We start from the raw sequence: 24,464 nt of genomic DNA, 5'->3' as shown, positions 1-24,464 counted from the left end.
GAGTATGATGGGAGAACTTAGTTTCTTTCTTGGACTTCAAATCAAACAACTCAAGGATGGTATCTTCATCAATCAAGAGAAATACACTAAAGATTTGCTCAAAAGATTCAAGTTCAATGGAGGTAAGATTGCAAGAACTCCCATGAGCACATCCACTAAGCTTGACAAGGATGAAAAAGGTAAAAGTGTGGATATTAAAACTTATCGAGGTATGATTGGATCTTTACTTTACTTGACCGCTAGTAGACCCGATATTATGTTTAGTGTGTGTCTTTGTGCTAGATTTCAATCTTCTCCTAAGGAATCTCATTTACATGCGGTTAAGAGAATATTTAAATATTTGCTTGGAACTATTGATTTAGGATTGTGGTATCCTAGAAATGTTGAATTTAAATTGATAGGATATTCTGATGCGGATTTTGCCGGAAGCTTACTTGATCGTAAAAGTACTAGTGGAACTTGTCAATTTCTTGGTAGTTCCTTAGTTTCTTGGTTTAGTAAAAAGCAAAATTCGGTTGCCTTATCTACTACCGAAGCGGAATATATTGCGGTTGCTAGTTGTTGTGCTCAAATTCTTTGGATGAAACAAACTCTTTGTGATTTTGGATTAAAGTTTCATAGTGTGCCTATATTTTGTGATAATACAAGTGCTATTAATTTAACTAAAAATCCTATTCATCATTCTAGAACTAAACATATTGACATTAGACATCATTTTATTAGAGAGCATGTGCAAAATGGACATATTATTCTTGATTTTGTAAACTCTAATAATCAACTAGCCGATATTTTCACCAAGCCATTGAATGAAGAAATTTTTTGCAAAAATAGGCTTGAGCTTGGTATTATTCGTTGTGATATATCTTGAATTTTATAATTTTTGAATGCATGTTTTTAGGGGGAGCCATTACGTCATTCTTAAATGTATTCTCTTTCGATTGTTCTTTTTGATGATTACAAAGGGGGAGAAAATTAAGAAAAATATGCTCTAAGTTTGTTGTTTTATTATTTATGAATCATTTACTTGTTTGATGTTTCATAATTTCTTGAGGCATTAATATAGGGGAGAATATGCTTGAGTAAAATTTATGATAATATATTAGCATGTATTAGTATTATTACATGGATGGTGTATTACCTTGGTTTTTATGAATTTTTCTTGAAATGGTTTGTCATCATCAAAAAGGGGGAGATTGTTGGCTTTTTGGCCTTGATCTCACTTTAATTAATTTCAATCAATTAATTGATGTTTTGATGATAACAAACCTACTTTTTAATTATTAACTATTTTCAGTATTTTGAACTGTCCACAGTATAAGGTCGGGAATAACGATTTCAATGACTTTTCAATTACTCAAATCAGAGCTAAAACGAAAATTACAGTCGAGACAACATACCCGGCGTGATGATGTGGCAGCAAAATCAAAATGATGGACAAATCAAGATATATCAAAGTATGACATTTATGATTTTTGGAGAGTAACAAATGGTGGAGTTTTTCTTATTACTATATTTTTAAATAAAGTTATTTTTACAAAATATAAATTTGAATCTAACCGTTACTCACATCGATTTTTATTATTACTATATTATATTATTATATTATTATATTTTAAAATTTTGGTGGTTACTCACATAGTTTTTATTATTATTATATTATTATATTTATAATAAATTTTGAATTTCATTTGACCGTTACTCACATAACTTTTTATTATTATTATATTATATTACTATTATATTAAAATTTTGAAATAAATGAATTTAGAAAATTTTCTTATTTATTTACTTTTAATCTCCACCTTCCATTATTCCTAACACAATCCAATGGTCAATATTCAATCCTACATTTTGCCACTTTTCTCCTCTATATAAACTCATCTTCCCCACATTTTAAAATACACAACTTACATACATTCTCCAATCCTCATTTGTTCAAAGTCTCCATTGTTTGTTGCTCTCTCCAAGCTTACAAGTTCATTTCTTTTCATCTTATTCTTGAGAGGGATTATTTTTTGTGAGGAAATAGTTGTGAGTATCCCAAATTGTAAATCTACTCTTTGAGAGAGTTGTGGTGTGTTATTATCAAACTCAAATACTTGTATCGGTTTGATCCTGCGCCGTGGAAAGGATTGAGTTTGCTCTTGAACTCGTAAAAAAAGCGGTGTAGCGGTTTGGCTCAGATCCGTGGAAAGAGTCGAGAAAGTTCTTTATTCAAATTCCCAAGAGGCGCTTGGGGAGTGGAGTAGGTCGAGTTTGACCGAACCACTATAAAACTACGGTGTCATTTTCTCTAACTCTTTTCTACTTAATTTCAAAATTATTATTGTGATTTATTGCATGTTCTACTTGATTATTGTTTTGACTTGAATTACTTTGTTATAGTAATTATCATCTTCTACTTATTTGCAAAAAGTTTCATCATTAGAAAAATTAATCACGTTTAAACACTTTTATCGTTAAAACCCTATTCACCCCCCCTCTAGGGTTGCCATACCGATCCAACAAATTGCTCGTAGAACAATAATTAGTTGACTATTGATCTCACCTACAGTGTCGGTGCCTCGAGCTTGTCACTAATCAAATCACAATCAACTCACCGTGATTAAACGTAGGAAAAGTGCATCTACTAGCATTATATTACATATAGTGTCATTTCTGATGCGACAGCTTAAATTTCTAATGATGATCATTGCATTTTTTTCTTCCTGACTCAAGACTTAGGTCTGTCGCAAACATCATAGGGTATTTGACTAACCACTCCACGATGTTCATCATCTTTTCCCTTTTACGTCTTTTTCAAGGACGCTCGGTTTCTCTAGGGTTATTCATTGCCCACCTAATTTAACACGTAACAAGTGGACCTAGTAGCTTTCCAATCAAAATGGATCTACCAATGCAATGTATTATAATATAGAGAAATCAGAACGGTAATCATTTTCTTAGTCGAACAGCATATAAAAACAAGATTTAGTTTTTCGAACTATTTTCACTTGATTATACTTGGATCAATAGAAGATATGATATCAATAATTATGCACCGATATTAAAAGGTGATAGCCTCTTCTAACCTTTTAACCCGAGTTTTCATCGCATAAGAATTATTATTGATCTTTTTAACTATTTGTTATTATTATTTGTTGGGAATTAAAGTGTCCTTTTTTTTTTATGTATTAACTTTAGAGATTAAAAATAGGAGTTAATTTCGGTCACATTATTATATTGAATTTACTAATTAAACTTAATTTTCGGAAATTGCTTTAAAATCGGTAAAAATAAAATTACTCGTTTACTAAACAAGCGAATTAGCAAAACGACAGCTACTTTTATCCGTTTAATTAGGCGAATTTTAATATTTAAACAAAAATTAAATTAAATAAAAGGCGGATTTTAAGTAGTGGATGTTCAAAACGTCGCCGTCAAAGCCCCTGCCGACATTGCTCCTATTGGTCCGCATCCCATTAACAAGTAACTAATTTTTATTTTTCTTTCCTTATTCTTTGGATTCCATTGTTACTTAATATTCAAATTATTTACCACGTTATTTATTTCTTAATTATTTACAACTAATATTTTATTATATTATTCTGTTCCCGTTTGCAGGTGTTAAGGTCTACGTAGCTCTGCGTGTGGTTGGACACGATCATTTCAAAGGGACACGAGTATGTCTGATGTTTTAAAACATGTGTCGAGAATTCGAACGATGTGTAGGATTTAATTGTTTATACTCGTTGAAGAACGTGATTTTTTGTTCAATTTGTTACATTAGGACAAGACTACGATAACATTGTTGTACTGACCAAACAAAAAAAAGAGTCAAAGTCGATTATTCTATATTTCCTAAATGGCGCTCTATCTATCTGTGAGATCTCACATTGATTGGAGAGAGGAACGAAACATTTCTTATAAGAATGTGAAAACTTCTTCCTAGTAAATGCGTTTTGAAATTTTTAGCTTGACGACGTTACATAACGAGCCAAAGCAAACAATATTTATTAGCAGTGGGTTTGGATTGTTACAAATTGTATTAGAGTTAGACACCGAACAATGAATTTGGATTGTTACAAATTGTATCAAAGCTAGACACTGAGCAGTGTGCCAACGAGGATGTTGGGCCCCAAAGGGGTTGGATTGTGAGATCTTAAGTCGGTTGGAGGGAGGAACAAAACATTCTTATAAGAGTGAAAATCTATCTCTAACAGACGTATTTTAAAAAATATATATATAAAAAGGGCCAAAAACGTTAATTTTTGAAAATGGAGGGACTAGATAGAAAAAAGAAAATTATTTTACATCACATCACGTGGTTGTTTCTTGCAATACAATTATGAAGCCCAACATGAAAGAGATGGGCTCTAAATATTTTGTGAGCAAATGAAATTACAAAATAGCCCTTATTTACAACCCTTCCAACGGTCATTTCCAATGGCCAATTAGGACATATCCTTAAATCATTCCCTTATAGAATAGAAGCTTCTCTAGCAACATTAAAAATTAAAAGAATTATTCAAATAATATCATTCCCTTTTTTATTTTTAAATAAATTATTCTATTTTAAGAACTTTAAATAAATTAACATAATTTATAAATTTTTTTAGTTCTTAACTTACCATTAATTACTTTCAACAACAATATTATTACATTATTTAATTTTAATTTTAATGTTATTCATTAATAAATATATTATAAATAAAGCTTAATTTTAAATTAGGCAACAAAATCATATACTTTTTTAATCGTAATAATTAGTACAATGAAAGAATTAATTAATTAATATAATATCTGCTAACAGTAAATCTGGGTGATTACAATAAATATATATATATATATTTAAAAAAATTAAAAAAATAATGATAAAAGGGAAATGAGTGCACGTGAAAGTTTAGCCCACATGCCATCTTCGCTACTTTCTCAGTGAATTATGCTTTTCCACTTGCCCTCCTCCTTATAATTATTTCCAATTTTGTTATTTTATTATTTATTTTTCCCATTTTCCATTTTAAAATTGTAATTTAATTTAATTTAATTTAATTTTTTTATGAATCTTTGATTCTCCCCATTTTGGGTACACCTAAAGTCACAAGATTGGTTGGCACATTTGACTTTCTAGTCATTTCACCCATTTTTACATATATTTTTATTTCCTATATAAATTAATTAAAAAATAAAGTGGTCCTCTTTGGGATAAATTAATTAAAATAAATATATATAAATAACTTACTAATTAAAATAAAAGAAATTAATTATTTATATTTCAAAGAATTCCAATTTTTGGCGTGTTTGGTGCATGAGAGCAACCAAACCATATCCAAACAAAACAATTTTAAATAATATATATATATATATATATTATATTATTATATTATTATTTCTACACCTAACGTGTTTCCTTCTTTGGTACCTAGTGTAATTTAAGAAAGTGTGGGGGAGGGAAGTATAAAAAAGGTGAAATAGATAAGGACGTATTTGCAATAATTAACAATATTAAATTATAAATTTGGTCCTTAAATTTTTTTTAATTTTTATATATATTCAAAATATCAAAATATGAATTAAATTTATACACTTTTTAAAAGATTACAATATTTAATATATATTTCTTAATACAACTTGTTTAATGAAAAATAATAATAAATAAATATAGAGAAATTGGGGGGGTAATTTGCAAAAACGAGGAACAGTCATTAGGTGGCACGTGCGGCGCAGATGGAAATGGCGCTTAGAAAATTCAAATATTTTAAAGAGAGAAAAAAAAAAGAAAATACAGCAATATTGATCTCGCTTGTAATCCACTCTCCATTAATAAAAATTAAAAAAATTAAAAAAGAAAAAGAAATAAATAGAAACTTCCAGATCCCGAGGGTATTTCCGTCATTTCGGGTTTAAAAAAAACATCTCTGGTTCGACGGCAGGATTGGGAAGTCGGAAAGCGCTTCCGTCTGGTTTCTTCGTGGAGAGTAAAGCAGAAGCCATTAACAAATAGCTTCAGAGTGCTTTTGAAGCGAACTCAGACCAACTCCATTTCTTCATCTTCTTCGCTTCCATTTCTCTCTCTCTCTCTCTCTCTCTCTCTCCTCTGCAATTCTTCCCAATTTGTTTCTTCTTCTTCTTCTTCTTCAATGGACAGAGCTACTCCTGTTCGGAAGCCTCACACCTCTACTGCAGATCTGCTCACTTGGCCGGAAGTTCCGCCGGCTGATTCCTCTGCGCTTTCTTCTTCTGCTTCTCGCTCTGCTCCGAGGTCTCATCAGGTACTTTCTACATTTTTATCTTTTTCCTTTTCTTCTTTCCTTTCGTCTTCTTCTGCTTATTCTGTTTGTTTTTGTTGTTTTTGTAGCCCTCCCCTGGGATTAGTAAGGTCGTCTTTGGAGGTCAGGTCACGGATGAGGAGGTTGAGAGCTTGAACAAAAGGTGAGATCTAAATCGGTTTTGTTCTTGCTTATTTCATTCCTGTTATTTTGGATAATTTTTGTTTCGGTTTCTTTCTTGTGCCGAATTGTGAGTACTGTGAATTGTTAAGGTGGAAACTCGAATGAGCTAATCTGTTTCGTTTCGGTGTTTCCTTGAGGTTGAGAAGACTGTTTTGTTCTCTCTCCCTATTTCTCATTCGCTGCTATTTTGTCGCTCTTTTTTAGTTGTGTAGCGCTTGTTGAATTTGTATCATTTCTATAAACCTCCGATCTGCTTGCTTAGTTTGTAAAAATTGGCCAAGTTATTCAAATTTCAAATCTCTATCTCTTACTCCTTGCGTGGTAATATTCGTTTTGCTCAAATGACTGCTGATTGGATCTCAAATCTGTATTCCTTTCTGGTTTTCAAGGCATTTTCACAAATCTTTGATCAAATTTGTTCGTCCTTCCCGCATCAATTGATTTTAACGTCATTTGAATACAAATTTTCATGTTGCTCTACAATCTTGAATTTGCTGGAGTCTTTTAGCTTGAGTTTCATATGAGGCGTCTCATTTGTTGTTCAATTTGCAAACACCAGGAAACCCTGTTCTGGATATAAAATGAAGGAGATGACTGGCAGTGGCATTTTTGTTGCAAACGAAGAAGATGATGAACTAGAATCTGGAAGCGCCAACCCTTCACAGAATAAAACAGGAATACGTATGTACCAGGTATCCATCGAAGAAGATCATCATTTATTGCAGTTTATCTGTGACTGTGGGAAGAATTTGTGTTTGGTTAAGGCTTTTCTAACTTCTATTCTTGACGGCTCGATCAACTGCAGCAAGCCTTGGCTGGGATTAGTCATATTTCATTCGGTGAAGAAGGAAGTGTTTCTCCTAAAAAACCAACTACTCTACCCGAGGTTGCGAAGCAGCGTGAGCTGAGCGGGAACCTAGAAAGCGATGCCGATGCAATGTTGAAGAAGCAGCTTTCTGATGCTAAATGCAAGGAGCTTAGTGGACATGATATATTCGCGCCTCCTCCTGAGATCTTACCCCGACCAACAACTGCACGCACTTTGGATTTAAAAGGAAGCATTGAGATTGGGGAGCCTGATAATGTAAGTAGTACTCTTCTGATCAAGTAATTTTCAGGATGGAATTCTAGTCCTAATTTCAAATACATCCATTGAGAATGCACAACCCCACAAACGACACTCTCTCATTTTGCTTAGAAATTACATAATTTAGTGTTAGGTTCTCACCATAGCCCGCTTGTTCGTTCGTTCGTCAGGCAGCATGGATAGAAGGGTCTTGCATCAACCAATTTATCTTACTCGTTTGTTTGCATCTTTTAGTTTCCTGATGGGGTTAGAATCTTAATGATGAAATCCTAGGATTCCAGTTGGTTAATATACGTGCAACTAAGTTATCATAAGGGTAGTTCATCAACTAATTCACTCGTTCCTTTGCATCATATTTTCACGATGGGGCCAGAAGCTCACTCACAATGATGAAATCCTAGGATTCCAGTTTGCTAATATACTTACAATCATTACTGATTGCTCTACGTGGGGTTGCTTTTTCTGAATAATTAAGCATGTCCCTGTTTTTTTTTTTTTTGTTTAACTTTTCTTCCAAGTCTTTCTCCGAAGCATATAATATCTCATTTAATTAGTCAATATATCATTATTGTGAGCTTCTATTATCTTCAGTACTAACATCCCTACTTTTCATTCATCCCTTTATTAATTCTAATATGGCCTGTGTTCCTTCTGATATTCCACATGGGATACCAACACAGATAAACGTGATCCCTGGTGAAGAACCTTCAGTAAAGACAGCAAAGAAGATATACGACAAGAAATTTTCGGAGTTATCAGGAAACGACATCTTCAAAGGCGACGTTCCTCCGTCGTCTGCAGAGAAACCATTGAGCGTCGCAAAATTACGCGAAATGAGCGGGAGCGACATATTTGCAGACGGGAAGGTAGAGACCCGAGACTACTTAGGCGGGGTACGCAAACCCCCGGGTGGAGAGAGCAGCATTGCATTGGTTTAAGTAATCTAGGTTCTAACCAAAACTCAATACTTTCAGTTGGTGGGGAGATGGATATTATGAAAATTGTGATCTGGTTTGGGTAATTATTATGTTTTAGGGTTAACTATGGAGTCTGCTAATTGAGTTATGTACTTGGTTAGTTGTGTGTGCAGTTTTATGTTGGTTGGTTGGTTGGTTGTCTTCTTTCTTCCTATTCTACTCTTTCCATCTCTTTGGGTTCTTCTCATTTGTTTATCATTATATTGATTAATTGATTCGGTTATTATGCTCAACCCTAAACCCTTTTTTTATTTCCTATTTTAATATTTTCATGTTTTAATTGGGATAATTAAAATTTTAGTTTTAATGAGCCAATATAAAGTAGAGATGTCCACCGGATGAGGCGGGAACAGGGAAGTCTTCCCTGTTGCCATTCCCACTACCTATTTCATTTTTCGTCCTTATGAAATTCTCCATTTAACTTTGGAGATCAAGTCTGGGAAGTAAGCAGCCCCTTTGACATCTCTTCGTCTGCAAAGAATTCTCGATGTGGAAACACAGAGACAAAAGGCTAATCTTTGAATAGGAAAAAGAGTGGATCTGCAAGATCCCAAATGAATTGGCTTTTTCGAAAAAAGTTTTGTTCGTTGGAAGATCTATCTCATGTCTGGTATTGCACGGTTCTACTCTGCAAGAACTCCGAATCATTCTCTTCATCAAAAATGATACGCCTGCCCTAAAATGACCTTAATTTTTACCGGTTTATTATTCTTGAAAAAAATAGTTATTTCAAAATTTTCATTTCTTAATATAATCTTTTTTAAAAATCTTAATAAATCAATATTAGGTTCTATCAATATAATTTTTAAAAATTTAAAATTTAATATCTTTAACCAAAAAAAGTATAAGTGAAAGTAATATTTATAAATATAAAATTAAAAAAAAAATTAAATGGTTATCAATTTTTTTTTGTACAATAAAGATTAAAATTTAAATTTGTCAATATTTACTATATAATATTTTAACCAATAAATTAAGTCTCGATGGGCTTAATTATTATTTTTTCTTTTATATATATATATGAAGAAATAGAAAAATGAAATATCAAGGACAGAGGTGATTAAGAGCAGAAATTAAAACCAAATTAAAAGGGATAATCATGATTAGTGGGCATAATCATAATTCTTTTTCCCTCTTTACATCTTTTAATTTTACCTTTTTAAAATTAGATTATAAAAAAAGAAAAGAAAAAAACTCTAAATCAGATATAAAAAAAAAAAAAAAAGACGAAACAAAATTAAGCATAAAAGTTACTCATCATCTCTTCCAACTCCGAGTTCTCAGCAATGGATTGTGACTGATTTTGGATTGTTTTTCTTCTTCTTCATCATCTTCTTGTTCTTCTTTTGGTTTCCGCTCGATCCACCCGACTGATCTGCAACGCATCAGTAACAGAGCATTTGGCGGCGGAACAGAGCAACCGATATTGTTTCTGGGTTTGGTTTCTTCTTTTTCGTGTACAATCATGAACCATTCCGCGAACATTGTTCTTCTCGAACCTTTGGTGGGTTCTTCTTCCGATTCGCACTCGCCGTCGCCGTCGCCGTCTTCTTGTTCCTCTTCCGATGTGATTACGTACTGATGGAAGCCTCTGAAGCAACGGAAATCGAAGCGGAAGCCGCGAAAACACGACAGAATATTAACGATTTCTCTTCTGAATCGAAGTGGGTTTTGATTTTGATTGGGTAATTTCTTCTTCTTCTTCTTGTGAATTCGCTCGATTTCTTCCATAACTGATCGCCAATTCTTGGTGGCGGGTCGGATTTTGATCTTGCCGGCACATGTGACCTTCGGCGATGTCGGCTCCGACGCCAACTCCTTGGCCCAGAGCAGAGGGCTAGCTTGGGAGGCTCCAACCGGCGTTGGCCTTTTCTGGTGGCGACGGTGGGATTCCGACGACGGTCTGGCCGGACTGCAGATGGGCTTTGGTAAAAGGGTGAGAGGGGAACGTGCCGGAAAGCAGACGAGAAGGTCGGCCGGCGGAGCAGTGGGTTTGGATTTGGAAGTTCTTGATTTCATGGATTTCATTTTCTGGTTGTGTTGAAGAAGATGAGTGAAATTTGGAATTTAAAACAAAAAGAGTGGGAAAATCTAATTAAAGCACTTTTTTTTTTCTAAAAAAATAAATAAAAAAAAATCTCTAGAAAAAGTGCTCGGACCCATCTGTTGACTATCTCATTGGGACATCCCGAACCTTCATCCATACTAGTTCTATCTTATTGGGACATCTCGAACATTCATCCATTTTTACCCTGTCGTTCGATATCGTTGTTGAAAAACTCAACGGGTATATAATCCAACCTCTGACACATGGGTTGGGGCACTGTACCCGCACACCCGTGTCATTCGATATTATTATTGAAAAACTCATTTTAAAGGAAGTCTTCCAAAATACCCGTCTTGAAACGTTCACCCATATTGTGACACATCCATGTGCAATAGAGTCGCTCTTCTTTTTTCAAATATTAAAATGCAAAATTGACGGTTTGAAAGTAGGATTAAAAAAAAAAAGCAAAAATTAACAAGGGTAAAAATGTAATTTCAATTTTTTTTGTAAATAAAAAAATAAAAAATGGAAAGTAAATTTGAATAAAGATTAATATAATAATTACTTTTTATAATATAAAATAAAATTATTTAATCATAAAATTTACAATAGTATATTCTTATTCTTACTGATAAAATATAATTATTAGAATAAAGTAAGTTAATTTTTAATATATGGTCAAATTTCAAGTTGGATTATTTAAAATTAAAAAAAAATTAGTCTAATTTATTATAACCCACTTGACCTTTGAAAAATATCATTCGGCCCAAAGATTAGGGCCCAAAGATTAGGGCCCAAAGATTAGGGCCCAATATAAACGGGCTTCAATTGGTCCATTATAATAAATATATTTCCAGCTCAGAAAGTTTTAATTTACAGTATTTATATATATTTAGAAAAAAAAAAGAAAAAAGAAAAATCTAGAAAGAGTTCATTTCTAACTGGTACCTCCGGCCCTTCTTCAGTAACGCTCCCACTGCCTCACCGTACACATCATCACCTTCGAACGTCCTCAATGCCACCTCATCATTCTCTTTCTCCATGTCATCGGTTTTATCCTTGCTGGCATTTGTGGTTGGCCTCACCACCACCAACGTGGCGTCCTCCATCCACATCCCTCGCCGGAGCTCCACCCTCGGCAGATGTCTCATCCTCACCGTAGTGCTCGGAACCCTCGTTCTCGTCCGTCGCCATTCCCCTCCCTCCCCCGCTACTCCGCCGCCGTCTTCGCCGCTACGGTCTCTCGATTTCCTCCACTCATCTAAACCGTCCTTGTCCATCTCCACCACGCCTTCCCCTTCCCTGTCTCGCAAAACAAGACTGTCCACCTCCAAATGCTCCTCGATCACCTCCGCCAACACGTGGTGCCTCGCCGATGCCGTAATCAGAGTACTAATCGTCAAAAACACCTTCGATTTCAGTTCTTCGATGAAATCGAAACCATCCGCCACAGCCGTCTCATCATACGACTCATACCTAATCCCTCGAAATAGCAAAATCACGCAACTCCTAAGCGTAATCCCAAACTCCGCTCTCCATTTAACGCCTCCGATTCTCTCAACCTTAAGATCTCCCGTCGGAAACTCGATCTCCAAACGCTGGATCCGGATAAACTGCCGTAGGATTTGCGCCGGAGAGTTCTGCGATTCGGACTGAACGAGGATAGGAGAAATCAAATCGAAGAACGATTTCACAACGGACTTGAAAAATCCGTAGAGGAACGAGTTTTCATCGGAATCAGAATCGGAAGAAATGACGCAATCGACCTTGAGAAAGAGAGAATCGGAATGAGGAACGAGGGAGTTGAATCGCTTCGAGACGGCTCTGCAACGGATCAAGGTTTTGACATCGGAAACGGAGTTGAAAATCAGAAGAATTATGGAATCTGGAAGAGAATCAAAGGCATCATCGATGTGGATTAACGAAGAATCCTGCCCTTCCGCCATGGAAGACTGCAAGAAATTATCCGTTATGTTTATTTTTTTTGTTTTCGTTTTTACGTACTTATTTAACAGAAGCTCCGCCTGCAAGGCAAGTGGGAGAGAGATAGAGAAAGGACAAGTTGCGGGAGGTTTGACCGTTGACCTACAACCAATGGGACCCACAGGCCCAATTACGGCCCATTGAAATTCACAAAATTTTTAAATATTAATATAGAAGCGTAAAAGATTTGGGGAGATGCATATATATATATATATATGTATATATATGTATGTATGTATATATGTATGTATGTATGTATATGTATATATATATACATACATATACATACATGTAACGACTCAGATCCATCGCTAGTAGATATTATCCTCTTTGTGCTCTCCCTCAAGACTTTAAAACGCGTCGGTAGGGAAAGGTTTCCATACCCTTGTAAAGAATATTTTGTTTTCCTCCCAACCAATGTGAGATATCACAATACACATATATAATATAATATAATATAATATATATAAATAAATAAAAAGGAGTAGAAACTTCTCTCTAGCAAACAATATTTGCTATTGATGGGCTCGAGCTATTATAAATGGTATCAGAGCCAGTCACCAGACAGTACAAGGCACTGGTCGAAGTAGGGTTTAGACCCTCTCTATAGTATACACGTTTTAAAATCGTGAGGTTGACGATGATACATAACAGACCAAAGCGAACAATATCTGCTAACGATAGACTTTGAATGTTACACTCCTCGCTTCTAAAGGTGAGGACTACCTCCACAGACCTATACGAGTCATTTCAACACACTTTATCCTCACTCAACATCAACCAATATAGAATTGCTCCGAACAAAATAGAGATTTTTAATTGGTCAAAGAATGTTGCCGTAGTACTAGCCCAACTTTATGGAGTTTCTTCCGAGAATGGACAACGGCTAACCCACATTTAATATGGTTGGAAAATTTGTCACAAAAAAAAAATGATGGGAAGAAAAGGTCAAAAAAAGGGTGTGAACCTAATCCATGTCCCTATTGATATTGCCTCTACAACTTGACCTATAAAGGATAGAGCGTTGATGGCTGTTGTTCGTTCGAGTTGGATTATTTTTGTAGTTATTAAAGTCGAACGGTACATTCTTATCACTTAATTTAAAATTTTAATTCATTAAATTTTATATTTTTTTAATAAAATTATTAATTTATTGATCAGTCATTATCCAACCATTCAAAATATATATTTTGTAATTAATTCTCTCCATCATAAAATTAAAAAAATATTAATCGAAAGAATAAAATATGACGGAGAATTTAGTTATTAATTTATTTTTAAAAAATTGAATTAAAATAATGAAATATTTTGAATAGATGATTGATTAATTCAACAAAATTATTTATTATTATTATTATTAAATATCACTTTAATATTTCAACTTAAGTGGTTGGAGTGAAAAATAATTAGTCTGATATTCATAATTTTCGAACGTTACTTAACGGAATATCATTCAATTCGTGCGGTAAAAGAAACGTAATAATTGACCTTTTTTTAAATTAAAGATTCCATAAAAAAAATTTAAACTTTTATTAACATTATTTTTTATCTTATTTTTTTTAAAATATAACACTTATATGATGTCTGTCACACGTACTAATCTTTAAATTAACATAGTAAAAACTTAAAAGTTTGGAAGAAAGTGTTGCGAAGGTTCGATAAAATGAAAAAAAAGATCAACCCAAGTTCCCGTCTCTCTCCAATCTGATAGTTTAATCTCCTTTTATGTTTCGGCCCATTTTATATTGGGTATAATTTTTTAGGTTTACCAGATCATTGAGATTTTCGGTCTCTATGCTTATTCTTACGGTCTAATTTCACTCATAACATTAGTTTATAGGTCGATTTTAATAGACCCTCGAGAATCCCACTAGAGAAGACATTCAATTCAAGCCTTCAATACTCCTGTCTAGTAGTGTACATGGGTCGGGTTGAGCTGAGGAAACTTTTTGGACCAACCCAAAGTTGAGGTTGGTTAGGTTAGTAACCAACCCAATCTATCCCGGGGGTAAACAAAATTATTTATCCATAATTTATAATTATTTAATATAATCTTAAATAAAATATATTAAAAGTTCACGAACAAACACAAATCAATCCACAAATGTTCCAACTGAGAAAAAAACAAAACAAAAATGTCGTGTTTTTTTTAAGTAAGGAGGGTTGACTAAGTAAAAGAACAAACCCCAACCCTTTGTCTCTAATATTAAGGTAAATGATTTGTAAAAGATCCCTTTGAATTCGGATTTTGTTCCAAAAAACCATAACCCAAATTCCCCCTTCCCTCCCCCTCCTATCCCCATGCATCCTCCACAACCCTCAACCATTGCCATTACTCTCCATTCCTCAATCCTCCTCCTCCCTTCTCCTCCTCTTTTTCCTCCTCTTCCATCTCCTCGGTCTCGGAGATGGACTCGGAGCGGGCTCGCTCTTCTTACTCTCTACCCGACCCTCCCATCTTCTCCTCTGGCACCTACGTCGTCCAGATCCCCAAGGACCAAATCTACCGTATTCCTCCCCCTGAAAATGCCCTTATCGTCGAGCGTCATCGCAACCCTTCTGTCGAATCCTCCCAGCACCGACGCTCTTGTTGTCTCCGCTTCTTCCTCCCCATCACCGCCCTCCTCCTTGTCATCATTCTCCTAGCCGTTCTCCTCCCTCCTCTCCTCGCCTCTCCCAAACCCCCCATCGTCAAAATCACCACATTCAAACTCGCTCCTTCTGGCCACGACTTCCACATCAAACTCAACATCCATAACCCCAATTCTATTGGCTCAATGTCCTTCAAATCCCCATCACACGCCTTCCTATCGTTTCGGAAACACGAACTTGCTACTGCGAAATTCCCGCTCATCCAACAAGAACATGGCTCCGAAGAACATGTCACGCTAGTATTCCATGCAAAATCATCGTCTTCCTTCCCTAAAGAGTTCAAGCGGCGGATGGAAGACAAAAAGTCTAAACTCCACGTGGCCATGTCTTTGAAGATGAATCTTCCGGCAGAAACAATAGGTCGCTTATCGATGCATCGAAATGTCGAATTTGTTGTTGTTTGTAGTTTCACGGTTAACACGTTGGAAAAAAATTCAAAGATATTGTCGCATGATTGCGAAAGCAAACGACAATGACGAACGGTACGATCTACAACGTGAGAAAAAAAAAAGTAAAAAAAAAAAAAATAGTATTTCGAGCTGAATTTTCTTTCTTTGGTTGTATACCATGAAGAACATGAATGGCGAATATCTATATGATCTCAATCTCTTTTCGTTTCGTTTCTTTTCGCATCGTTTTTTTTAAATCTTATTATTTTATTATTTTGTTATTTTTATGTGAGCTTCGTTAATGGATGCCTTTTAGGGTTTTTGTAATTTTATTTTATTTTCCATAATATTTTAATCATATAGGAAAATCTTTTTTTTTTTTTTTATATTTCACTTCTTGATAAAAAAACAATATTAATTAGATTAATGCTTATTTAATTATATAAATAATTATAAGGTGATATACATATTATAAAATAATTTGGCCTGCCTTAAAACCTTATAATTACTGCCTAATATATATTTAATTATATGTATATATGTGTATTTATCTTGGTGTTTTTTTTTTTTTCGATTGAGGATTTTTTAGTATTAAATATTCTGATATATTTGTATAAATATTTTCGTTAATAAAATTATATTTTAACGTAATATCAATGTATTTAATATATATATTAAAGTGGGTAGAAGTCGAAGCGAAAAACTCATCTCGTAATATATATATATATATATATATATATATATATATATTATATTTTTAGATTCGAACCTTATGAATTAAATAGACATCTCTAATCAAATGACTTAATCGATTAAATAATATTTAATTTAGCTAAATTTAATTGTTTAAATTTTTGGTGAAATGGAAAAAAATAATAATAAAAATATTTTAAAAGTTTTAATAATATCCTCCCACCTTTTAACTTATATATATATATCGATAATTAATTTTTTTTATTAATATTATTTTAAAAAAATTAAACTTAATTTTTTTTATTAATATCACTTATAAGTTAAAAAAACACATTGACTCTTTTTTTTTTAAATATTTATAGAATTTTAAAATTAACATTAACCCGGCATAATTTTTTTTATGATCAATATACAAACGAAATTTTTTTTAATGTTATTTTTAAAATTTTATGGATATTTTTTAAACATATTACTAACGATAATAATATTTTTGTATTTTTTTTTAATTTAGAGATATTAATAAAAAAATTGAAAATTAAAAGATTATTTTAAAAATATTTTGTCAAAGTTTAAGCGTATTATTAAAATATAGGATTTAATAATTTTTATCCGAAATTTTTTTTAAGGAAAAAATGATTAATTTAGCATTTCTGTATTAACATGAATGAAAAAAAAGTTATGGTAATAAGTTTGAAGGATTGATGGTCTGCAGGTTTTCCAATTGGAGAAGAAGAACCAATCCCTATATCCAGGGAAACACCGAGCTCGGTTTCTCTTAGATCTCCCGCAACAGATGAATTAAGGGGTCTCCGCTTCGATCATTTCTCAAATCCCAATTTCCCCGTCATTTTCCTTGAAGAATCGACGTTTCTGCCTTGGCGGGGAGTTTGGATTTTTCAAAATTTCCCTCCATTGCTTTCGTCATGTTCTTGTTTTGTTTCTTGATTTCTGCTTTGGATTAAGAGGCGATTCGGTGTATTTACCTCTTCGGATAGATCGAGAACTGGGATCTTCATCTCTTGTCTCCTTGCCGGCTGTGTCGGATCGGAAATTTGAGGCTGGACATGGATAATATAATCGGAAAGCTTCGAAACTTGGACGCTTACCCTAAAGTTAATGAGGATTTCTACAGCCGAACACTATCCGGTGGCGTTATTACGCTTGCGTCTTCTATTGTCATGGTTCTGCTATTCATTTCCGAGCTACGTAGGTGTCTCTCTTGATTTTACCGTTCCTTCGTGTTTGTTCTGTTAATCTATTATTGAATCTAGGGCTTATCATAATGTTTTTTACAATTCAATGGCCTTTTTGTCAAGAATTTGTTTTCTGTTTCATGTATTCGAGCCTCGATTGGTGTTTAGCACTTCCCAGATACTGTTTAATATGGTACATTACTGTGTCCCAGGCTGCATTGAGCAAGCCCCAATTTGCCTTATGTTGGTGCCATAATTTTTCCCGTTGATACCGCAGACAAGACTGCATTGGATTTATACATTATCATCAGAGTATAGTTCATAGGTCCTTTGTTAGAGTTGAAGTCGCATGTTTATTAATATATCATGTGTGAGATCCCACATCGGTTGGAGAGGGGATCGAAACATTCTTTATAAGAGTGTGGAAACCTCTCCCTAGTAGACGCGTTTTAAAATTGTGAGACTGACGGTGATATGTAACGGGCTAAAGCGGATAATATCTACTAGCGGTGGCCTCAGGCTGTTACATTATGCCTTCATCGATTTATAATCAAAATAACTTCCTGCTGCTGCTCGGAAGGGTACTTATATAGCAATCGTTAGTATTAAGGTCTTTTCGGGCTCTATGTTTTGGTATGAGTGCAATGAATTATTTGTTTTGTTGCTCCTCTGTTGCTGTTAGAGTATATGCTTTATTGATTTCTCTCTGTAAATGAATGCTAATACAGTGGTAACTCTCGTTGGTTATAGGGTTGTATCTCCATGCTGTAACAGAAACAAAGCTCGTAGTTGATACATCAAGAGGAGAAACGCTGCGTATCAATGTAACTTACGTACCATATGCTAATTTTGTATAGATGTCGTGCTTATATGCTCATTATTTTGAAGCATACATGGCACGTTATTACTCTTCTCTTGTTTTACCTTTGAGTGGAGAATGATTTAGATTTCAAGTATGGACATGTCAGTTCCTCTTCTATGTTAGTCGCTCAAGTGTAACAATACCGTACATTGTTTCTTGATGCTTGTAATGTTATGCATCAATTGTTTCTTTGAAGCTATACATTTTTCCTTTTCTTATTTGCAGTTTGATGTTACATTTCCTGCCCTTCCTTGTTCTTTGTTAAGTCTCGATGCAATGGACATCAGTGGAGAGCAACACCTAGACGTGGTGCGTGTGGATACATATCCTTTTCTCTCCTTATCCAGAATATGTAAATTATTTGAATTTGAGCTGTGTAGTGCATGTCGTGTGCATGCTGTGCAAGATTTACATACTGTTTTCTCATGTACGCAGAAGCACGACATAATCAAAAAAAGGTTGGACTCTCATGGCAATGCTATTGAAGCAAGACCAGATGGGATTGGTGCTCCTAAGGTTTGTAATTTGATGACAATTTAAATTCCTTTTATTCCTTCCTATCTCTATCTGGCAATTTGTTGAACCATTTGGAGCTAGTTTAATCTATGCTACATTAGGGATGCTTTGATGCCAGCTCTTGTCAATGGGGCTGCTTTTCTCATAAAACATGATCTAGTTGGTTGGATATGTCGTCTAGAGAAGGAAACTTTTTTTTTTTTTTTAAAAATAAATGTTTGCTCATTGCTGTACTCAAATTTTAAAATTTTATAATTTTAAATATGACTAAAAATGGTAGGAAAGAAGAAGAAGATACAGGTGCATTTTTCCTTTTTCAGTAAATAATTGCCCCTGGTATCTATTTCATACAATTTGGAAAATAATGTGTCGTTTGATTTTCCTCACATGGTTTCTGTCTGTTCATTTTACATCATATATTTTATGGAGGACTCTCATCTGTGAACAGTTATGTTTGGTGTCGTGGATTTAGTTTCCTTGGTTGAAGATTTATGAACGTTAAAACTTGTACGCAGTGATGAGATGAAAATACTCTTGTGCTTAATCTGCAGTCCAAGGAAACTAATAGGATCAGTAAGGACGTAGGATGTTCTGGGTGCAACACGATATATGATGGTTTAAATGCATGCATGTATGAAGGTTTTTTTTTTTTTATTAGGTGATGGGAGGCTAAAATCAGCCGCACTCCTAGTGGTAGAGAACACATCTAGAAATTTTGTAAGATATGAGATATGACCATTTTAAACCAAATGAAGGTCAGCAGGAAATTTGTGTGCTAATATCTTGACTTGTGCCAGTTTTTGTTTCAAGTTTAATTTTCTAGCTTCATTTTGATGCAAATTTCTATATCAATAGACATTTTCAACTGCTTGATCTTAAATCCAGTCAGTAACACTGTCCGCCCATACATATGCCTTTTGTCAATCGGGCGTTACTGCTGTTATTTAATTTTCATTTTGGCTATTGTTTGTTTTGACTTTGGCACAGATTGAAAATCCCTTACAGAGGCATGGTGGCAGGCTTGAGCATAATGAGACATATTGTGGTTCCTGCTATGGAGGCGAATCGGTATGAACTTTTTTCTCATACGAGTAAATTGTTGAATGGAGTTCCTTAATTGGATCTATCAGGAAATCTTATAGAAGTTGATGAGGTGTTTGACTGTGCCATTATTGAATATATGTCATATGGCCATGGCCAGTTATTTTAAATAAATTTAGTTAACGTAATTGTACTGAATGAATTAAGCCATTGGCAGTTGGTCATGTCGTTTTGAGTTTTTTTTTTGCAAGTGTTCTTTTTGTCCTTTCTTCTTCCATTTCAGAGGTGGCTTTGGTTCAATTACATATTTTATCTTGTTAAACATTGAAGTTCAACATTTTTGGTGCTAAATCCCCCTCCTGCTCTCTCAGTTGATTCACTTAACCTTTTTTTTATTTGAATTCTTTTATGTTTGTAGGCTGACGATGATTGTTGCAATTCGTGCGAAGAAGTTCGTGAGGCTTATCGAAAGAAAGGTTGGGCTTTGTCAAACCCTGATTTGATTGACCAGGTTTGTCAGGACGAGGGCTCCTATTTTGACATATTTTTTTTATCCTTGTAATTTTGAAGTTGACTTCCATTTTCGTTTTTGTATCTGATGTCGATGTGAATACATATTTACCGATACCCTCATTACTCAAGTGCATTACCATAGTGTTTCATTTTCTTGCTTAAGCATTTTTATTTTAGAAGTTGAACTTTACTAAAATATAAATATCTTATGCATAGCTTCTCCAACTATGAAACGGTTGACATCTTCCATCCAATGTTGGAAGTTGGATTGCCTTTTGATTTTCCTCGCCAGAATGAAGTTTTCCGTCCCGCATTACTGATATAAGTTTTCGAGATACATGAGAACTTCTGCATCTGTTCTTGAAAACATAATCCCATAGTTGATTTACAGTTAAAAAACCTTCTCCCATTTAAATATTCTTTGCCCCTATGTCCGTGGCTTGAGGCCTAGTTTTACAGTTAAAAAAACCTTTTCTTCTGCGGCACAATGTTGATTTAAGGTTTCATTGAGCGGTAATATACCCCTCTTTTTTCATATACAATCCAGTCATCGTAGGCAATCTTAGAGAACTTTCGATCTATGCATCTGTTATTTGAGGATAATTGCTCTCTTTAGATTTTCTTATCTTTCGTATGATGCCCTATTGTTTTCATTAATGGACATCTGGGTATTATGAACATTTTTCCCCTTCCACTATTATGCAAAGAGCCTCATTCTCTTCAGTATTCTAAGAATAGGATTTTTACTTGACTTTTCTCTCGAATACTACTGCCTAGTGCCCTAGGGATTTCAGTTTTCTGTTGATAGGATAATTCTGAGGCTGATCTTATTCCTTGACATATTTTTCTAAATATTTATGGCGTTCAGTGCAAAAGAGAAGGGTTTCTCCAAAGGATCAAAGATGAAGATGGTGAAGGGTGCAATATATATGGAGCTTTGGAGGTTAATAAGGTTGCCGGAAATTTTCACTTTGCACCTGGGAAAAGTTTTCAACAGTCAAATGTTCATGTACACGATCTGTTGGCATTCCAAAAGGACAGCTTCAATGTAAGATATGGTGTAAACGTGTTTTGTAAATTTTTAATGAAAAACAAATGTTTAAGATTCAGTTTAGGGTTTTTAGATTATCAATCTAATTTAATTGCACTTTTTAACTCAGATAAGTCACAAGATAAACAGATTAACTTATGGAGAATATTTCCCTGGCGTGGTGAATCCTCTGGATAGGTAGGCTTTCACTTCTTTTCTTGGAGCTTCTAGCTTCTAGTTTGCAAGTATCTCTCATATTTTTTAATTTTTCAATTGTGAAGTGTGCAATGGAGGCAAGATACACCAAGTGCAACATATCAATATTTTATCAAGGTTAGTTTTTGGGTTGTTGGATGCTGCTTTGATTGTTTTTTCTTCTCTCAACGGAGGGCATAACATTATTTCCTTATAGCTTTCTTTCATGATTTATTATACATTAAGATTATCATGTATCACAGGCATTCCTAGTGTTAGATGAACATGACTCTCCACCATGGTATGATATTGTCCACTTTGAGCAAAAGCTCTCATGGCCTTGCTTTGAGCTTCCCCAAAAGGCCTCGTACCAATGGAGAGAGTATTCTTTGATTATAAACCCATGATCATTTCCTAAATTAGCCGATGTGGGACTTTCATCATCCAACACTTAGTACAATAGCTGAAGTAAGTCGAGCGGAGTATAAGTTGCTATATCTCGTATTTTGCAGGTTGTACCTACTGTTTACAAGGACGTTAGTGGAAATACCATCCAATCAAACCAGGTTGGTATCCCTAAACTTTGAAATCTTATTTTTCTTTTTCCTACATAGATGTTTTACATACTTGAGCAATGCCATAAAGATGCGAACAATGGATTATTGCAGTTTTCTGTCACAGAACACGTAAAGACTGCAGAAGTTGGACGCCTTCAGTCACTTCCTGCAGTTTTCTTTTTCTATGACCTTTCTCCTATCAAGGTTGGTTTTCCTTGCTCGTCGAGTATGTGTGAAGTGGAAGATTCACTTTTCGTTACTGTTATAGCTGATTTGTTTTGCATGTTACAGGTCAAGTTCACGGAGGAGCACGTGTCATTCCTGCACTTCTTAACAAACGTATGCGCTATAGTAGGAGGTATTTAACAAACTCCCGTCCCTTTGAATTTCTTTATTTCATTTATATGGTAGCAACCTCGTTACTTCTTTATTCACTGAATTTATGGTTACTTCACTGCTATTAACTACCATTGGATTGGCCTAGTGGTCAACAAGATCATGGAAATAATAAGTGTAGAGAAAATTGGTTCAATACATAGTGACCATTTATTTAGGATTTAATATCCTACTAATTACCTCGAAAATCAAATATAGTAGGGTTATGCTCTTGTCTTTGGAAAATATTTACGGTGTGGCAAGCTGGTCTGGACACCGTGCAGCCATGCCATAAGCATATAAGTTGACGTGAGATCTCACATTGGTTAGGGAGGAGAACGAAACATTCTTTATAAGGGTGTTGAAACTTCTCCCTAGCAAACACGTTTTAAAAACCTTGAAGGGAAGTCCGGAAGGGAAAGCCTAAAAATGACAATATTTTGTAGCGGTAGACTTGGATTGTTACAATTTCTGATGAAAGAATGAACTTGTTCGTGTTTATTGAGTGGTATGAGTAACAGAGGAAAATCATTTATGGTGATTTTTCTGTCCAGGCGTCTTCACGGTCTCGGGAATATTAGATTCATTTGTGTACCATGGTCAGAAGGTGATCAAGAAGAAGATGGAGCTTGGTAAGTTCAGCTGAGAAATCGACCTTTTTATTCGAGCTTGACGCTACGGAAGCTCGGCAACAAATTCCAATTTACAGATGATGATCAAATCAAAGAGAATCCAACCATATGGTACGCTGTCTTCCAATTTACATCATTTTTACTCAAGTCGATTACTTGGTAGCCTTCATATTTAAAACCATTTGCTTACAGTTTCACGAATCTTTTTAACTGTTGTCGTAAATGTTAATATCTCCTCCCTTTGGCATTTCTTGAGAAAGAATCTATAAAACATCATTACCCAACAAAATCCTTAGTTAAAACGTCTCATTGAACTTTTATATATTCGTTAAATATTCTCTCAAATTTGTACCTTTGTCATTTATAAGTGCATTATTGAGTGTTTCAAGCTAACCCCATTTCCATACATACATACATACATATATGTATGTATGGTTGAAAAGGACAGAATAAATGAAAGGGGAGCTCCCACTATTCCCATTATTCTCCCATATTGATGACTTTTTGAAAAGGGTTTGAGTACCTTTTCCTTTTCTTCCAGATAATTGTATGTTTGCACTTAGGGAAAGGAAGTTTCAAGAGAAAGTGGATTTTTAGCAAAATTCCTTTCTAAAAGGATTGAACTGAATTTGTTGTATCTTTTGCTTTATTCCTAATTTTACCGATTCATAATTCGTCGTCGATATTGATCTTTTAAACTTAACTTCATTATTACCCTTTCGATTCTGATCGTCCATGTTTATGTCTAATTAGTTGTTAACGTTCATCTTCTTAGATCTCTTTGGAAAAATGGCATATTCTTCTCCTTATAATCATAACTTGTTGAGATTTTTTTGTTTTTTGTTTTTGTTTTTTTTATTTACTTTTTAATGGTTAAGAGTGTAGTGGTGAGTCGGTGACAGCCCACGTGGTCATTGTCATGCACGCCACTACTTTTTCTGAATCTTAAAAAAGTTAAATATTAAATAAATAAATTGTGGAAATTACAATATTAACCCTCCATTTGGTACGAGAAATTGGTTGGTAACATTTTTTTAAGCTATAATTTATGTATTAATTGTTGGACTTAATTTTTATTGATCTTCAAGGTTAATTGCCATTCCATTTCAATTTAACCCATATGATCTTAAACATTAATTTTTATTAAGTATGAAAAAAATTAGATGACATTTAAAATTTTGTTAGACTACAACGAGACAAGGATTTCCACAATGAATAAAAAATTAGATGACTAAAGTTTTGTTAGACTATAACGAGACAAGGATTTTCTTTCTAAAGAGATTCGATTCAG

General features: G+C 34.2%; 5 protein-coding genes across 5 annotated transcripts; 3 read left to right on the top strand and 2 right to left on the bottom strand.

Annotated features, from left to right (window-relative positions):
- Positions 1-5,904: 5,904 nt before the first annotated feature.
- On the top strand, positions 5,905-8,728 carry LOC111454570. The gene is made up of 5 exons (XM_023096072.1): positions 5,905-6,251; positions 6,338-6,411; positions 6,991-7,123; positions 7,237-7,515; positions 8,199-8,728. Exons 1-5 carry the CDS (start codon positions 6,120-6,122, stop codon positions 8,454-8,456), a joined length of 876 nt encoding a protein of 291 aa, XP_022951840.1. The 5' UTR covers positions 5,905-6,119; the 3' UTR covers positions 8,457-8,728.
- A 1,024-nt stretch (positions 8,729-9,752) lies between these two features.
- LOC111454598 lies at positions 9,753-10,523 on the bottom strand. The gene has a single exon (XM_023096098.1). The coding sequence runs from the start codon at positions 10,521-10,523 to the stop codon at positions 9,753-9,755; it is 771 nt and encodes a 256-aa protein (XP_022951866.1).
- An 847-nt stretch (positions 10,524-11,370) lies between these two features.
- On the bottom strand, positions 11,371-12,644 carry LOC111454360 (F-box protein At1g22220-like). The gene has a single exon (XM_023095828.1). It carries the CDS (start codon positions 12,486-12,488, stop codon positions 11,463-11,465), a length of 1,026 nt encoding a protein of 341 aa, XP_022951596.1. The 5' UTR covers positions 12,489-12,644; the 3' UTR covers positions 11,371-11,462.
- A 2,230-nt stretch (positions 12,645-14,874) lies between these two features.
- LOC111454733 (NDR1/HIN1-like protein 13) lies at positions 14,875-15,685 on the top strand. Its single transcript, XM_023096253.1, has one exon. It carries the CDS (start codon positions 14,934-14,936, stop codon positions 15,651-15,653), a length of 720 nt encoding a protein of 239 aa, XP_022952021.1. The 5' UTR covers positions 14,875-14,933; the 3' UTR covers positions 15,654-15,685.
- Positions 15,686-16,935: 1,250 nt separating this feature from the next.
- LOC111454731 (endoplasmic reticulum-Golgi intermediate compartment protein 3-like) lies at positions 16,936-23,493 on the top strand. The gene is made up of 13 exons (XM_023096252.1): positions 16,936-17,465; positions 18,203-18,276; positions 18,540-18,623; positions 18,750-18,830; positions 19,818-19,898; positions 20,290-20,382; positions 21,253-21,432; positions 21,545-21,612; positions 21,696-21,747; positions 22,122-22,175; positions 22,278-22,370; positions 22,458-22,524; positions 23,096-23,493. The coding sequence occupies exons 1-13, from the start codon at positions 17,324-17,326 to the stop codon at positions 23,185-23,187; spliced, it is 1,161 nt and encodes a 386-aa protein (XP_022952020.1). The 5' UTR covers positions 16,936-17,323; the 3' UTR covers positions 23,188-23,493.
- Positions 23,494-24,464: the final 971 nt, after the last annotated feature.

The sequence above is a fragment of the Cucurbita moschata genome, unplaced genomic scaffold, assembly GCF_002738365.1.
Source record: "Cucurbita moschata cultivar Rifu unplaced genomic scaffold, Cmos_1.0 Cmo_Scf00016, whole genome shotgun sequence".
Classification (NCBI taxonomy): domain Eukaryota; kingdom Viridiplantae; phylum Streptophyta; class Magnoliopsida; order Cucurbitales; family Cucurbitaceae; genus Cucurbita; species Cucurbita moschata.
This window is presented reverse-complemented; position numbering and strand designations above follow the sequence as displayed.

Coding starts and splice junctions, on each gene's coding strand:
- LOC111454733 (XM_023096253.1), top strand. CDS start 14,934: ATGGACTCGGAGCGGGCTCGCTCTTCTTACTCTCTACCCGACCCTCCC.
- LOC111454598 (XM_023096098.1), bottom strand. CDS start 10,523: ATGAAATCCATGAAATCAAGAACTTCCAAATCCAAACCCACTGCTCCG.
- LOC111454731 (XM_023096252.1), top strand. CDS start 17,324: ATGGATAATATAATCGGAAAGCTTCGAAACTTGGACGCTTACCCTAAA. Junction 18,624..18,749: donor GAGAGCAACACCTAGACGTG/GTGCGTGTGGAT, acceptor TCATGTACGCAG/AAGCACGACATAATCAAAAA. Junction 19,899..20,289: donor CCTGCTATGGAGGCGAATCG/GTATGAACTTTT, acceptor TTATGTTTGTAG/GCTGACGATGATTGTTGCAA.
- LOC111454570 (XM_023096072.1), top strand. CDS start 6,120: ATGGACAGAGCTACTCCTGTTCGGAAGCCTCACACCTCTACTGCAGAT. Junction 6,412..6,990: donor GTTGAGAGCTTGAACAAAAG/GTGAGATCTAAA, acceptor TGCAAACACCAG/GAAACCCTGTTCTGGATATA. Junction 7,124..7,236: donor CAGGAATACGTATGTACCAG/GTATCCATCGAA, acceptor GATCAACTGCAG/CAAGCCTTGGCTGGGATTAG.
- LOC111454360 (XM_023095828.1), bottom strand. CDS start 12,488: ATGGCGGAAGGGCAGGATTCTTCGTTAATCCACATCGATGATGCCTTT.